At 37.8% G+C, this 17,114-nt stretch overlaps 1 protein-coding gene across 2 annotated transcripts in view; it reads right to left on the reverse strand.

The window, feature by feature from the left end:
- Nup107 (nuclear pore complex protein Nup107) overlaps window positions 1-17,114 on the reverse strand; it is a 262,527-nt gene that overhangs the window by 137,604 nt on the left and 107,809 nt on the right. For both annotated transcript variants that reach the window (XM_067151227.2, XM_067151228.2), the window contains exon 8: window positions 10,247-10,449. In XM_067151227.2, coding sequence (XP_067007328.1) covers window positions 10,247-10,449 — 203 coding nt within the window. The remainder of the gene's footprint in view (window positions 1-10,246; window positions 10,450-17,114) is intronic.

Consider the following 17,114-nt stretch of genomic DNA (forward strand, 5'->3'; position numbering starts at 1 on the left):
ACATGGGGACATAAAATTATTATTATTTATTAGGTACGTTGGCGAGTAAAAACAATAGTTTTAATTGGATACCTTTTATCACGTTTTAAACTTACTTCTCTCCAAATATATACCTATACTGGCCCGAGTTACGAGATATTAAACGACCACTTTGTTAATGATGTCGCCTGCTGTATAAATAGCAAGAACCGCGAATATTTCTCAACTAAAGTAAACTCGTTTCCTCATCCCGAGGTGGTACAGCTCTTTTTAGACACAACCCCAGTGAAGGGGAGTTACATGTACCGCTTTTACCGCATGTCAACCTTCCTGCCATTCATAAATCTCTGGCAGTACGGTACCGGGAATCGAAGTCAGACCCCCGAAAATAGCGACCAATTGTGCTAACCATTACGCTGGCGGACAATTTTAACTACAAAACACAGACATATAGCATGACTGATGCATGCTTGCAATGCGTGGGTTGAACACGAAGCTAGGCCTATTCAACTATTTCTGCGACGTCATCAGAGCTGCAGTAGATCTATGCTACAGAGGCGGACATTTCTTAACTACGAAACACAGATGTACCGTATGGATTCGACACGTTTTTCATTGCGTAGGTCGTATGGACAAGACTATTCACAAATTTATGCGATGTCATCAGAGCTGCAATAAGACTTGTACCCGCTTCGAAGCGGAATTGTCATCGTTCTCTGATGAATTACGTTGGGGGGTCTTATAGGCGAGATTTATTATTTTATTTTATTCGTCTCGAAAAGCCAGGGGTGTCTAATACGCGAGGGGGTCTAATACATGGGTAAATACAGTATATGTGCAGATGCTAGCTTATGGCTAACTTTCAACCCTGCAAATTTATGGCAGTTATTCATTTCAAAAACCTAGCGATAGAATTTTAGGTCCTCAACTTCATTATTTTAATAGACTTGCCTTTATCGTGGAAATTATTTGTGATGCACTTAATTATATGTACAGCATCTGAAATAGCCCAAAGTCTCCTACTAGTATCAAAAGGATTAGAAATAGAGCACATGACCTTCTCTTCTTTTCCATTTATTCCTAAACATTTCCACACCTTTTTATTAGAGTGACTTCCGTCTGAGGTGAAACCAATAATTCTGGCGCCAACTTGCTCTAGTTATAAGACCACCTGGATTATAATTTGTGATAAAATATCACCAGGTGTGGAATTTCGGCTTGCATACATAGCAACAGGTTGAACCCAATAAGGGCACAAACATGAACACTGATGCATGATTTGAGAGTGTATTTTTCCCGTGTTCTTGGGTGTGTTCTCCTAAATTTACGAATCCATCAACTTTTAAAGAGTTGGTATTAAACTGAACCTCTTTTCTTAGTTTTACTTAGTCAAATATGAGAACTCCCGTGCGATTGTTTTCACTCTTCTCATCGCAGAAATTACATGTCTCCTGGAATGGAACCCTCTTGGAACATTCTTTCACCCCAAAGTACCTAGGGGTAATGCTGGACCGCTCTCTCACTTTCAGAAAACACTGTTCCAACATCAAACAAAGTCAGTGCCAGAAACAACATCATGAAGAAGCTGAGAGGTACAAACTGGGGTTCAAAGACACAAGTTCTTAGAACCACTGCATTGGCTCTGTATTACTGTGCTGCACAATACGCATCCCCTGTGTGGTATAGATCATCCCACGCCAAGACTGTGGACCCTGCCCTGAATGAAGCTTGTAGATTAATCACAGGATGCCTGAAATCTAACCCTGTTGAGAAGCTACACTGTCTTGCTGGCATTGCACCGCCAAGTATTCGTCGAGAAATCGCTGCTGATCAAGAACGACTGAAGGTTGAGAACGTTGAAGCTCACCCGCTGTTTGGTCATCATCAATCTCAATCTAGGCTGAAATCCAGGAAAATTTTCCTCCAGACATCAAAGCCCTTGAAAGGACCACCAGATAAGGCAAGACTTTCCTTGTGGAAATCTAAGCAGCAAAAATGGATGGAGCCGCGTGAACATCTTCCGGCTGGTTACAATGAAGACTGGAGTGTTTGGAGGTCCCTTAACCAATTAAGAACTGGTGTCGGCAGGGCTAAGTCCTCACTTAAGTTATGGGGCTTCACATCAGAGGACAGCAAGTGCGACTGCAGTGAAGAACAAGCAGTAATCCACATGTATAAATGTCCTCTCTGCCCATTTTCATGTTCAGAGCAAGATTTAATGCTTGCTGATGACAATGCCATACGTGTGGCTCAGTTTTGGAAAAACACCATCTAGATGTATAGTAAATTTGGTCAATTTTCCTTTGTTTGCCCATTTTTGTAAGTTTTGTAAATAGTCTAATTATCACTTTATTTTAACTGTATGATTAAGTATGCTTCTGACACGAGTAAATAAATAAATCACAGAAATAGTTCTCAATATCACCAATGGCATGGGTGTTCATTCCATAAGGGCACCTAAGATGTTCAACTAATTTTCGCAGGAAGGGAAGCATGTCATGTCTTAAACAGTGTCAATAGCCCTTAAGTGATTTAATTTGAACTAAGAGACTATCTAAATGGGAATTCATTGTCATATCTCATCGCTTTCTTACTTCTTAGCTGACATTTTTTGTAGCATGGTATCCTTTCTGCTTAATGTCGGCTCATTTAAATAATATGACTGTAATTTGGAATCTCTTAGTTGTTTTTCTAGCAACAAAATCTTGGCATTAGCTATTTTCAATTTATTATGGATAGTCATTATATTATGTCCCCGTCTCTTTAGTTTGTTTATAAGTGAATTTATTGTCTTCTTAGCCGTGTCTGAACCTCTTAATTCTTTTAGCACTCTCAGAAAAAGCATCGAACCTCCTCAGTCTTCGGAGGCTCTCTTTTACGGGGTGATTTTTACGTTTGTTTAATTGTTTCGTGAGATATTGTGGAAAATTGGGGAATATATGAGGGACAGAGCCAGTTTTCACTTTCCATCTATCCTTAAGAATTTCTGTGTGTTCACCTTGTATTACGAATGAATCTGATTTAACTTTAAATTCATACGAAAAATGTGAATCACACACTAATAACACCAATCAGAAAGCTTTTTATATTTTCTAGGAATTGCCTTTTCCCATTTTAAAAATTCTGCTTCATTTTTAAGTGGTTTGAAGAATTGTTTATTTTTGTAGTTTTTTAGCCAGACTTAGAGCCTGGAACGAAGCAAGTAGGTATTTTTTCCTCCTTGGTATGTTTGTAAGTTTTATAAACTCAGCACTATGCTTACACTAAATAAATGAATACCAACACCAAATCATTCACTCTTCACTTTCACTTAACAATAATTCATGACACTTAAGTTTTTGGCCTTTAATGAAAGTACCGAACATAAACATATTACAACTACAGATATCAACCCTCAGATAGCAACAGTGCTGCACCTAGTGGAGGATTCATCACAGTCCCTATGCTAGCCAACAGGGAACAACTTAAGAGCTCACACTTTCTCTTCCACTCGTTATGGTGGAGGTGTACTGGTTAGCACATACAGCCAGGTCACAGGTGTGGAAGTTATGGGGCCTTTTATGATCTCTAGTTGTGCATCAATGCCATTCCTGTTGTGCATAGGCGCAGGCAGGCACCCCAAGTTGTACTTTTAGGGATTCTGGGTATGATTCCTGGCTGGGCTGGGGATTTTAAACACTGGTTAATTCCGCTACCTTGGGGTCTAGGTGTTTGTGTCATCTTCTGTATTAGAGTTCGTCTTAGGTAGAGCCCCGTCCTCACAGACTAGGCATCTCCCGAGGCAATATGTTATTAAATTAAATGTGATTTACCCAGAACACCATTCATTCCCCTTTTTTCTCTGTTTCTAAGATTCTTTATCACTCTGTTTTTAAGATTCTTTATCACAGTCCAAAAAGATTTCCCTCCATCTAGATCAAGCCTTTTCAGGTTATTACAGAATCTTCTCGTGATTTCTTCTTGGCCTCTACAATGATTTATTTCACTCTATTCCTTTCATCTATGTACAACTCCCTACCTACATCAGTTTTTGTTTGGAGCCTCCATAAAAAAATGTTGCATACAGAGATACTCGTGTAATTGTTTCCCATTAGCACTTCATCATCATCATCATCATCACCATCATCATTCTCCTTGTCCAATTTGATCTTCATCTCTGCCAGTCTTTTCACCACTCTTCATCAAAAACATCTATGAAGTTCGCCACTCTCTTCCTTATATCTTGTTCGATTTGTTCTCACCACTGCTTCCTGGGTCCACCTCAAAGTCTTTTCGCTCCAACCTCTAGTTCAAGAATCGACTTCAGGATCCTCATTTCTCCCATTTTCACGTGCTAGATCATTTTGCTCTCTCCCACTTTGCGTATATCTTATTTGATTCTGTCTTGTTTGGCCAGCATATTTCTTAAAAATTAGATCTCGCCTGGATTTTACTTTCCTCTGCTTTGGTCGTTACTCACGTTTTAGCTCTACACATCAAGACTGGTAAAAAGTAGTTCTAGTACATGACTTCCTTGCATAGTACTGGCACTTCCTTACTTCATATTAGTCCCCTCACACTCTGCTAAAACTCTCCAGCTGCTGCACTTTTCTGCTTATCATCATCGTTGACCATCTCCAGTTGCCCAATTATGGTGTATGAGCCCCTTCCATCTTAGTCTGTCCATGAACCATTGTTCTCTCATTACCTTCTCCCAATCTTGTCCCCTCTCCTCGACATCTTTCTTCACCAGATCGGTTCATTCTGCTCTGGGCCTGCCCGCTGATCTTTTCCCTCTTTCATATTCTCTTCTTGCAGTCCAGCTTGCACTCATTCTTCTCATATGGCCAAACCACTTCAGTCTTGCTTTCTGGATCCTCTGTAATAGGGCACCTATTCCCACCTCCTCTCGGACCTTTTCATTCTTGAACTTGTCCTTCCCGGTCTTCTGTAACATGGTGCGTAAGAACTTCATTTCTGCAGCCTGGAGTTTTGAGTTGTCCTGTCTCGTTAATGTGGTAGTTTCCAAGCTATAGGTGAGGATGGGTGTATGATTTATATAATGTCACCTTAGCTTTCAATGGTACTAGTTTATCCCACAGCAGTAGTCTTAGTTGGTGGTAAAATTGAGTTACCTTGCGAATTCGACTGTCCACTACATACTTATGGAAGGTTATCTTTTGATACTATGCTACCCAAGTACTTAAACGTTAGAACACTGTCCAGTTTGGTGTCATTTATACTGATTTGTGGTTTGTCATCTCCCCACCGTAACTGCTTTTATCCAGCGTCATTCTTTCATCCCGCTATCATATCACACTCCCAAGGTACTGAAGATTATTTCAGTACCAGTAACATTCGTAGTTACAGTAGAAGTCCGCTATAACAAGAAATTGCAACGGCGAAAAATTTACTCGCTATAGCGGATTGTCGTTGTACCTGATTTTCCCTAAATTTTAGAAAAGATAAGCGAAAAAACAAATAATTCACCATGCATGTATCATGGAAACATATTGTACGTCCCAGCAAAATAATAATAATAATAATAATAATAATAATAATAATAATAATATTTTCGCTGTAAATTTATTATTGAACAGCCTTTCTGAAATTTAACCCGACGTGGTAATAAACTAACCTCTGAAATCAGTTATGCATACTGTCGTATCTTGAGATGAATCACATTTTAATTTATTTTTTGTACCTAGCACTAAAATCAACTGTCAGGCTGAGTGGCTTAAGACGGTTGAGGCACTGGCCTTCTGACCTGAACTTGGTAGGCTCGATCCTGGCTCAGTCCGGTGATATTTGAAAGTTCTGAAATACGTCAGCCTTGTGTCTGTAGATTTACTGGTACATAAGAGAACTACTGCGGAACTAAATTTCGGCACCTCGACATTTCTGAAAAATTGTAAATGTAGTTAGTGGTACGCAAGGCCAATTACGTAGTTATTACTGAAATTAGTTGTTCATTTCAGCCTTTGTATTGACAGAGCTAACAAAAACTATCTGTCATGTTAATTACGCACTTATGAAGAAGAAGAAGAAGAATTATGAAAGCATGTTCTCTCTCGTTTCGAACTTGAACATTTCTTCTCGCCAGTCAACGGAGATTAATAATCGGCAGCGCAAAATAACTTGCTAGTGCGGGTAGTGGACGTAGTGAGAAATCAATATGGATGATCGATTCTGTTCAATTTAAATCTAGCCTTCAGAAACACACAACTAAAATTGCCTATTGTACACCATCACATTTTTCTTTCATATCTATACTTCACAAGAATAATTTCAAATCTTGCCAAAGACTGTTCAACATTGCTGAAGGTTTGAAAAGATTTGAAAAGATTTGGCATGGTTTGATAGAATTTTGTTTTAATGTGGACGAAAGTTGACCAGTAGTTGTGGTTCTTGGACTAACAACAATAATAATAATAATAATAATAATAATAATAATAATATGCAAAGATCATCATAAATAGAACACTGCGGAAGGTGTTTACTTATAGATTATCGTACGGTAATAAATATAAAAGCTGTCCACTTCCTTGAGCAATTTCTCTTCTATCTTCTCGTATGCTTCCGTTTTATTAATCTTACTGTGGTACTCTATGAAGCTTCCTGAATAAAGGCAGAGATGTGCTTCATACTTTAGCATTACACACACAACATCCCCCGGTCATGAAGCCATTTTTGTTGTTTCCTAGCAATCCCAGCATGCCTAGCGACTTAGCGCGCACCATTGATACTCGAATTGCAATGGTCGATTCTGACAAAATCTTTGACCGACAGGATATGAATTGAGTTCAACACACAACTTTTTATAATGCAAAATAAAACACACCAGCATAATTCAAACAAGGCACCAGTTTCCAAAACTGGCAAAAAGTGCAGCGATTAAAAATGCTTCATCGTGCAATATGAAAGTTAAAACTATTCTAGCCTATATTACATTTGCATTTAAAGTTTCCATTCACAACACTAAATGTGAATACAGTAGTTACCTTACAGACGCTTCAGGAAGGAGTCCAAACTCGCTTGCTTCAGTCTTGTGCCAGCAATGGTGTTCCTTATCACAAAATTCTCCACTCGCTGGATAGCCACCAAATCGTCTAGTGATGTGTCATTTACTGCATAAAATGTTTTTAACTCGGGACTGCAGACTGTGTTGGTACATATTTGATGTCCCCGTCCTCCTCACTCTCGTTGGATTCATCATGTGAGTTAGTAGGCTTAACGAGTTCAAGAATTTCACTTTTGTTCAGATCCCCCCTGCACAGGCACATCTTCGTCAGCTTTTACATAATCGTCAAAGTGATGGGTGACTTCCAGCTGAGAAGAGACACAATTCCAGCTCTCCGGCACTTCGAGATGAGGACATTTCTCCTCAATAATTTCGCTCTCTGTTTCACTTTGTTGGAAGCCAGTGTGTCCAAAACATGCAGAAATTGCACCAGGAGAAATGGTTTCCCATGACACTGCAATACCTCAGATAGCCTCCAGTACATTCCATTTCAGTACTCATTTTACTTCAAGCCTACACATCAATGACTTGACCAGTATGCTACAAAAGCAGTGTTTAAGGAGTTCTTCGATCCCATTCTCGAATCAAATGCTTAAAGCCACTGCTTAAAAAGCACCGGTCATTCGTGTTCGCTTCATACGTGTATGGAATGTTACGCCTGCCTTTAAATGTTAAAATTGAAATAATTGATAAAGAGATTCAACCTATTCAATACAAAAGAATAAGAAATGTACTGAATTACATTCCCATTTAATAATAAGTAGAAATGGTACCAGTTTCGACCCTAGTCCAGGTCATCATCAGCCGATTAAAACATGAAAAACAATGCATAGGAAAAGGAAATAAAAGATCAAGTACACTCCGGATCAGTAGAAGAGGTGATATAAAAAATGAAGGGGGGTAGACACTGTAAAACTCAGAAGAAGTAAAATGCAAGTCACTCAAAAGAAAGCAGTGCGCAATTCTCTGAGCGGCAGCATGGCTCATTTAACATTGTGAGACGTTGCCTAGTGCTAAAATTTTCATGGAGAATTGGAAGCCAGTCACTGACGGCTTTTCTCGTCTACACTTCCCGATTCGCCTTTTATTGTGTGAAGCGAAATGACATGCCTGGCTTTAAAGCGGTTAAACCATCCATCGCTGCACTAGAAGTCTGAAATACTTAGTCTGAGAGCCAAGTCTTACGCCTTTAACACGAGCCCTGAAATAGGAACTGCAGCTCGTTTCTGGGTAAACCGCTCAAAAAGGGCAACTTCAAGGTCAGCATGGTCAGGACCATGCAGTTTTTTTACTCCTGCTTGGAATGCTACCTTTTAAAACAGCATCTTTGATTTTTTTCCTCTCATTTTTAAGGATAATAAATATAGTCGAAGATGTTAAATTATACCGCCTGCCTTTTCATTTTCGCTCACACTGCTTTTTTCACAAGTCTGCACAATTTCATTTTGTAGCCAAATCTCATGATTTTCGTTTCCCACTCGACATTGTAATGTGTTAAGTCACAGCAGAATGAAGTGGATTTGTTTTATTACCGATACTGTTTTCAAAGGAACGAAGACTCCCAAACACAACTTAGAAACAGCCGACAGTTCGAACTATGCTGTTCACAGAACCAAAAACTGAAGACCAACAGAAATTTAAATTAACACTACACAGTACAGTCAGTTTGCTTTTAATATTAATAGGGCCTACACGACTTCTATCTTTTCAATAAAGAATAGCACAGTCTGTTCACATCTCGCACAGAAGGCAATTTTAGACATGCATACTATGGAAATCAAGACTTAAGCAACACAAGAAGTGGTTCTACTCTGCGTACGACAACAATAAATAAAAGCGTCAGATTCAGTCACACCACGAGGAACGACAATTTTTGACAGCAACAGTAGAAGCTCGATAAAGAACTCTTCATTGCGACAATGCATAGCCATAACAGGTTGACCAACCCAACAAATTTGTGACATCTGAAAGAACTACCGCCTTGCATGAATTCTTGATACGAACAACAGTATAATGGTACTGATAAAATCGTTTGCAAGAGACTCGCTGCTGCAATTTTTGTCAATTGTTTCGTGGAAGGTTTTATCATCGAACTGTGTCAAATGGTTACACTAATATACAAATATTTACTGTTACTTTAGTTCGTCAAGTATCGAGAGTTACACGGACAAAAATAATCAATAGTGTTTTGCTACCTATTTACGCTGAAGAGTATAACTGTAATAGACAAGAAAAATGTTCCACTGATCAATACATTTATTGTGAATGAAATATTGCACTAGTACCGGTTTCGACCTATCTTGGCCTATTGATTGAGCATGGACATGAGTACATAAACACATTAAAATATATATGCCATATCATAAGACACTAAAAAATATAACACAATAAACACATTAAAACATGGTATATTTAAAAAACGTCCATGCTCAATCAATAGGTTTTAGTTTATTCTAACCATCACCACTTTTAATCAGAGATATTTTAACGCAACATACTGCAATATATTTTACTTCCATTTTTCATTAGACATCCGGATGCTCTTACGTAACATCTTTATAATTTTGTCCTATGACTGTAAATTTGTGTGCTAGCTGATGATGGCCAAGATAGGTCGAAACTGGTACTAGTGCAATAATTCATTCACAATAAATGTATTGATCGGTGGAACATTTTCTTGTCTATTACATTGAATCCAATCAATACGGAATATGAAACTTACAAATAATAATAGAAGAGTATAACTATCGATAACGGAAAATTATCTGACATCCGAAAGAACTAACCCTTTGTGCGAATACTTGATATGAACAAGAGTATAATCCTTTGCAAGAGACACGCTGCTGCAATGTTTGTCGATCTTTTGGTGGAAGGTTTTATAATCTAATTGTGTAAAATGATCACAGTAATATACAAATATTTACCATACTTTAATTCGTGGAATATCGAGAGTTATGTGGAAAAAAATAACCAATAGTTTTCTGCTAGATTTTTACACTAAAGTTTATAAATGCCAATAGCTGAAAATAAAACATGTTAAAATCTCTCGTAATAACGGATGACTCAGTGAAAGAGTTCTCGTTGCAACCGAAGACTATTGTACATTTTAATAAAGGAATTTTGAAGGGACATAAAAAAACAGGGTTCTAGTTATATGCCTTACTCGCTATAACAGACTTCTACTGTATTTAACTAATATATCCGATGAAATATTATTTCTCTACCAATTTTATGCCACAAATTTACAAATCTAGAAGTACATTCTACCTATTGGGATTGCCTTCCACAGGAAGCTTCTCACTGCTACTGGTAACAGGTAATTTATAATTTGGATCGTGAAAAAGTCGCCACCCTTCGAGGCTTGCTGCTCGCCATGGCTGACCACAATGAATGCATAAAGTCTGAGCTTCCTCTAAACGTCCACATCGAATTTCAACGAAAACAGCCTTGACAAGTTTGGCTTCATCCTCCTGCAAAATAAAGACGACATGGAGTTTAGTAGAAGACTGACAACAGTCAAATAGTATTATAGAGAAACACACTGTGATATAAAAAACGTATACAATAGCTAAAGTAAAGAAAATGTGACATTCCCTAGTAACCATATAGCAAATTACAATAATCAAATATTGTTCCAAAAGATTAATACAGTACAACCTAAATTTGTGTGACCACGATTTAGCATAAACCCACACTTAATGCACAACATTTCAAATCTTGAAAATAATTTCATAACAGCAACATAATTTTATATTCAATTTAGCATAATTTGCATTAGAATAAAAGTGTGGAATCAACATACAGTGAAACTCGTTAGTGTGTTCCTCATTAACAAGTTTTCCCTCCTTAGCATATCGTCAATTCAAAGTCCCGATTTTCATTGTATTAAATCTATATAAAAATACCTCACTTATCACGTCACGAATTTTCGCGATAACCACTTAAACAATTTTATTTGTAACCACCTATTCAATACAATATACTCTTTACAATTAGGGTATAATCATTACACCATATAAATTATGGGACATGTTTCGCTCGACATAGCGAGCATCATCAGCCGTTAATACTCAAATATTAGGTCAGATCCCTGAGCCATAATTGAACCTAAGAGTCTCTTCATATCTAAAATTAGCCATGTTACAATAAAAGAAAGATCATTGGTTACAATAAGTTGTAAAATAAAACACAAAGGTATTTTAAGAATGTTACAATATGTGTAGCAGGTTTCATTTTTTTTTTTTTTTTTAGCTTACAGCGTCATAAATTACAAAGAAGTGATTCTATGGTTGAGAAACCAGTCATAAAGAATACTCCCTATTCTGTCTTCATAGAAGATATACAAGTTTACATAATATAATTAATACTGAATTTATTATCTTGTCGTGTCTTCAAGATTGCATAACTATTTTCAGCTGCTACTGTTGGTCAAGTGTCATTTGACTAGTACAACATGGATATGTTACGGTTCAGCTTAACATTTTTCTGACAATAATATATAAGTAATAATAATAACGTAAACATTATTATTACTTATATATTATTCTCAGTTCAATACGGACCAAAAACATGAAATTCATAACCATTAATTTTTCTGACACTCGATTTATTATTCCATGATAAAGAATTTTAACAATTATAAGTTAAATCACACTTTGGGAGTGGCGACCCCGTCGTATTAATAGCCTATATATGATTGGTATAATATATTGGTATTATAAAGTTACTCATTCGGGACAAATATTTCAGGTCCCCTATGGGAATCAATATCTATGTCATCTGATGGCCAAGCAGGCATCAATTTTTGGTAATGAGACAAAGTCTCTCATAGTGCATTGGCACTGCCGGTGGCTCCAAGTAGCCTATGCAGTGGCCTCCATCGTATGCACTAGCCATGCGTCTTGGTGGGTGTGCTAGGTACCAACTGATGAGCCCAACTTAGCACACAGGGGCAAAATGCTGGCAACCAGGAAAGAGTTAGCTGGAAAATTTATGTCCAATAACAGACCATTTATATTGGTATGATATATGATGCATTCCTTACACTCCTGACCTGGTCAAACACTGGAAAACAGGCTGTAGGTTTTCATTTTCATAAGTTTCATACGCTCATGTGTTTTATAATGTTATAACCATTTTGAAACATTGATACTCTTTATGACTGGTTCCTCAAGCACAGAATCACTTCTTTGTAATTTATGATGCTGTAAGCTTAAAAAAAAAAAAAAACCTCTGCTACACATACTGTAATATTCTTAAAAACCTTCACTTATACTGTGTAATGATTATGGGATGGGATGGGTATCAAGCAATTGTTGAGGAATGTGAAAATAGGTTTGTACCTTTAAAGGTGGTAAGGAATGGTAAAGATCCACTATATTATAACAGAGAAGTAAAGAGACTAAGGAGGTGCAGGCTGGAAAGAAATAGAATTAGAAATGGCTGTGGAAGTAAGGAGAAATTGAAGGAACTTACTAGGAAATTGAATCTAGCAAAGAAGTCAGCTAAGGATAACACGATGGCAAGCATAATTGGTGGTCATACAAATTTTAGTGAAAAATGGAAAAGTATGTATAGGTACTTTAAGGCAGAAACAGGTTCCAAGGACATTCCAGGTATCATTAATGAACAAGGGGAGTGTGTATGCAAGGATCTTCAAAAGGCAGAAGTATTCAGTCAACAGTATGTAAAGATTGTTGGTTACAAGGATAATGTCCAGATAGAGGAGGTGACTAATACTAAAGAAGTATTAAAATTTACCTTTGACAGCAATGACATTTACAGTAAGATACAAAAGTTGGAAACTAGAAAAGCAGCTGGAATTGATAAGGCTTCGGGGATATACTAAAGACAACGGTTTGGGATATAGTACCATATCTGAAGTATTGTTTGATTGTTGTTTGCATGAAGGAGCTATACCAAATGAATGGAGAGTTGCTGTAGTAGCCCCTGTATATAAAGGAAAGGGTGACAGACATAAAGCTGAAAATTACAGGCCAATCAGTTTGACATGCATTGCAGGTAAGCTTTGGGAAGGCATTCTTTCTGATTATATAAGACATGTTTGCGAAATTAATAACTGATTTGATAGAAGGCAGTTTGGGTTCAAGAAAGGTTATTCCACTGAAGCCCAACTTGTAGGATCCAGCAAGATATAGCAGATATCCTGGATTCAGGAGGTCAACTGGACTGTACCACGATTGACCTGTCTAAGGTATTTGATAGGGTAGATCATGGGAGACTACTGGCAAAAATGAGTGCAGTTGGATTTGACAAAAGAGTGACTGAATGGGTGGCTCTGTTTCTAGAAAATAGAACTCAGAGAATTAGAGTAGGTGAAGCTTTACCTGTCCCTGTAATAATTAAGAAGGGAATTCCTCAAGGCAGTATTATTGGACCTTTATGTTTTCTTTTATATATCAATGATATGTGTAAAGAAGTGGAATCAGAGATAAGGCTTTTTGCAGATGATGTTATTCTGTACAGAGTAATAAATAAATTACAAGATTGTGAGCAACTGCAAAATGACCTCGATAATGTTGTGAGATGGACAGTAGGCAATGGTATGAAAATGTTGTTAAAAGTCAGGTTGTGAGTTTCACAAGTAGGAAACATTCTCTCAGTTTTAATTACTGCGTTGATGGGGTGAAAGTTCCCTTTGGAGATCATTGTAAATACCTAGGTATTAATATAAGTGTGCCGTAACTCCACTGGGACGACCCAAAGGAGAGCAGGCCAGGGATCTGGATTAATAAACGTAAGGACCAACCCAGAGGTATAATGTCAAGGCAAAGTTTCGAACAGCTTGACTAGAACATTTATTTTACACACAATTAAGAACAAACATATTCGGAACTAACATGGTTGAAAGGAGGGTTTTGACTTGTTTCCATCATTCATCTTAAGTAAAACAGAAAGGTAATCCTCTCCTCTTACTAGAGGTCTAACATGAACATAACTATTCGACTTGGTACCATATAAACTTCAAACTTCAAACATATCACTACTAGGCTGCTACGTATACACAGTTCACCAGATACCTAGTCTAAAGTGAACGTCAAGTTAACATCCCTTTTGGGTACTATAGCAAACGTAAAACATTGTTTCTCAAACTAAACACCCAGAACATTCTGGAACCTTCATATCATTCGCGTGAGCTCTTTCCTTGGCTCCTACCTTGATTACAAACTAATATCGATAACGTAGGCTCTAGTGGCCACCGATAGCTTATGATACAAGAAACATAGAAATTAAGGGCCATAACACTTCAAGTTCATCGCTCAATAATACTTCGGCACCAAGCCTACAGTTATTAGTTTACAACCTAAAGTCCCCAGATACATGGCTTTACATATCCGTATCCTAGTTCCTAGTTCCTTCCATCATCCTACCAACATTTAGAAAACCTGAAGATCTTACCTCCCATGCCCCCCTCACGGTCCTTGGTTCGAAGAAGAGAAGCGCTCTGCTCCAAGTGCAGCAGGCGAGTAATTCTGTCCACCGCCCGGCGAGCCGCCCAGGCTCGCTGGGAGGGGAAGGACTCAAAACCAACGTCAGCACGCCCCCTCTCTCGGAGAAGCCGGGAGGGGATAAGCGCACGCGAGGGGGCATGGCAGAAGATCGACATACGAAGAGAAAGGCAAGAACAGAGCGACACCCCAGGACGGAACGAATTCCTTGCCCATGGAGCCATAAGTGAGGAACAGGGAGCGAACACATTTATTACAACATCTCAATGGCCAAGATAGAAACACGCACAATTAATTACAATAAATTTCAATGAGCTCACTAGGAGCGCCGCACATATCAAGTTCGTTAAGGCGGGGGGAGATAAAACTCACGGTTCAATAAGGAAAGACCTTCATTGGGGTAATCACATAAATATGATTGCAAATAAAGGGTACAGATCTCTGGACATGGTTATGAGGGTATTTAGGGGTTGTAGTAAGGATGTAAAGGAGAGAGCATATTTGTCTCTGGTGAGACCCCAACTAGAGTATGGTTCCAGTGTATGGGACCCTCACCAGAATTACTTGATTCAGGAACTGGAAAAAATCCCATGAAAAGCAGCTCGATTTGTTCTGGGCGATTTCCAACAAAAGAGTAGCGTTACAAAAATGTTGCAAAGTTTGGGCTGGGAAGACTTGGGAGAAAGGAGACGGGCTGCTCGACTAAGTGGTATGTATTACATGTTATAAGAACACCTTTATTATTTTTTAAGTGGTATGTTCTGAGCTGTCAGTGGAGAGATGGCGTGGGAGGACATCAGTAGACGAATAAGTTTGAGTGGCATCTTTAAAAGTAGGAAAGATCACAATATGAAGATAAAGTTGGAATTCAAGAGGACAAATTGGGGCAAATATTTGTTTATAGGAAGGGGAGTTAGGGATTGGAATAACTTACAAAGGGAGATGTTCAATAAATTTCCAATTTCTTTGCAATCATTTAAGAAAAGGGTAGGAAAAGAACAGATAGGAAATCTCCCACCTGGGCGACTGCCCTAAATGCAGATCAGTAGTGACTGATTGATTGGTTGATATCCTAATTGAAAAGAGTATATTGTATTGAGTAGGTGGTTACAAATAAATTTGTGTATAATTTTTATTAATAATGTAGAGTTTGAGGGACGTTCCACCATTCAACACATTGCAACAATTTATTCAATTATAAGAAGACCGGTTTCGACTCCCATGGAGTCATCATCAGTTCTTGGTGAAAATTAAATTAAGGGGAAACTGATAACAATCATCATAATGAAAAATCCATACACCTATAGGTGGTTGCATGGAAATACATCATTGAGTTGATAGATATTACCTTGAAATGCAACATACACTTGGCAAGGAAAACTTGAAGCTTAGAAAGTTCCCAGTTCTGGCTCTAACAGTCTTGTGTTCATAGAATACGGAACACTGGAATTATATGTACTGGATTGAAAATATATACAAAACACAATAAGGACACTTATAATGGTGTGGAAAACTTGGCTCTCTAAGAGCATTCTTGGATTTGACAATCCTGTTTCTGTCTGAAAAAGATTGGATGAAATACACACAATGAAGCAAAATGTATAAAGACATAGATTTAGCCTAAACTGTAGCGCATTCATGTACACGGAACACTGGGAACACTTGTATTGTTTGATAACACACTCATTCAAATGAAAACACTTATAACCATATGAAATATTGGCGTTACAAGAACGTTTATGGGTTTGACTGTCCTGCTTCCCCTGACTAAACTAGTGAAATACATATACATTGAATGTTAAAGATAAACTACTTGGTATTTAAAGTTCTGGTTTCTGGTTACAAAAATTGTCATGTGTTCATGGCACTCAGAATAGAACTGCTGGTCCTGCTTCTATCTATTGGAAACTAATGCATTAACGCAGTTGAAATTAATTGATTGAAAGTTTATACACCAATGCTAAACACTTGGCACTTTAATATTCTTGGATCTGAGTAAAATATCATTGTATGTTTACACAACTTGGCGTAGACTTGTCGAGCGGTCTTGTCACAATACCAGAATATGTGAACCTTTAAAAAAAAAACACACAAAAAAAAAACAAAGACTTGTTGACTATTACAACCACACATCACGTGAAACGTTTGGTGAACAGCTGAAGTTACTCACTGGTCTGAGATGCTTAGTATTTAAGAGAGATCTTGGGTCTATATTAAAATTGTTACCATGTGTCAGTGGAACATGGAACTTAATTGTCGGTCCTGAATCAAGATACTTGCTGGCTTTAGTTTACATGAGCTTCCAGTGTTTTATGATAGATGGAATGAACTTATTAGTAGAATTAAGCTGGTTGAAGAGCTGGGGGAACATCCTTCAATATGGAATACTTGCTATTGTAGTTGTAACTGTCGTCGCTATTGTTGTTGTAGTATGGTGATGGTATGACCTTGGCTTATGGAAACGTGCATTGAAAGTGTTTTGTATCTGCTCGTGTTGACCAGCCGTTTGAAGATAGTCAACAAGTCTTTGCCTTTTTTTTTTTTTTTTTTTTAAAGGTTCACATATTCTGGTTGATTGTGACAAGACCGCTCGACAAGTCCATGCCAAGTTGTGTAAACATACAATATTTTACTCAGATCCAAGAATATTAAAGTGCCGAGTGTTT

Source organism: Anabrus simplex, chromosome 7 (assembly GCF_040414725.1).
Source record: "Anabrus simplex isolate iqAnaSimp1 chromosome 7, ASM4041472v1, whole genome shotgun sequence".
Classification (NCBI taxonomy): domain Eukaryota; kingdom Metazoa; phylum Arthropoda; class Insecta; order Orthoptera; family Tettigoniidae; genus Anabrus; species Anabrus simplex.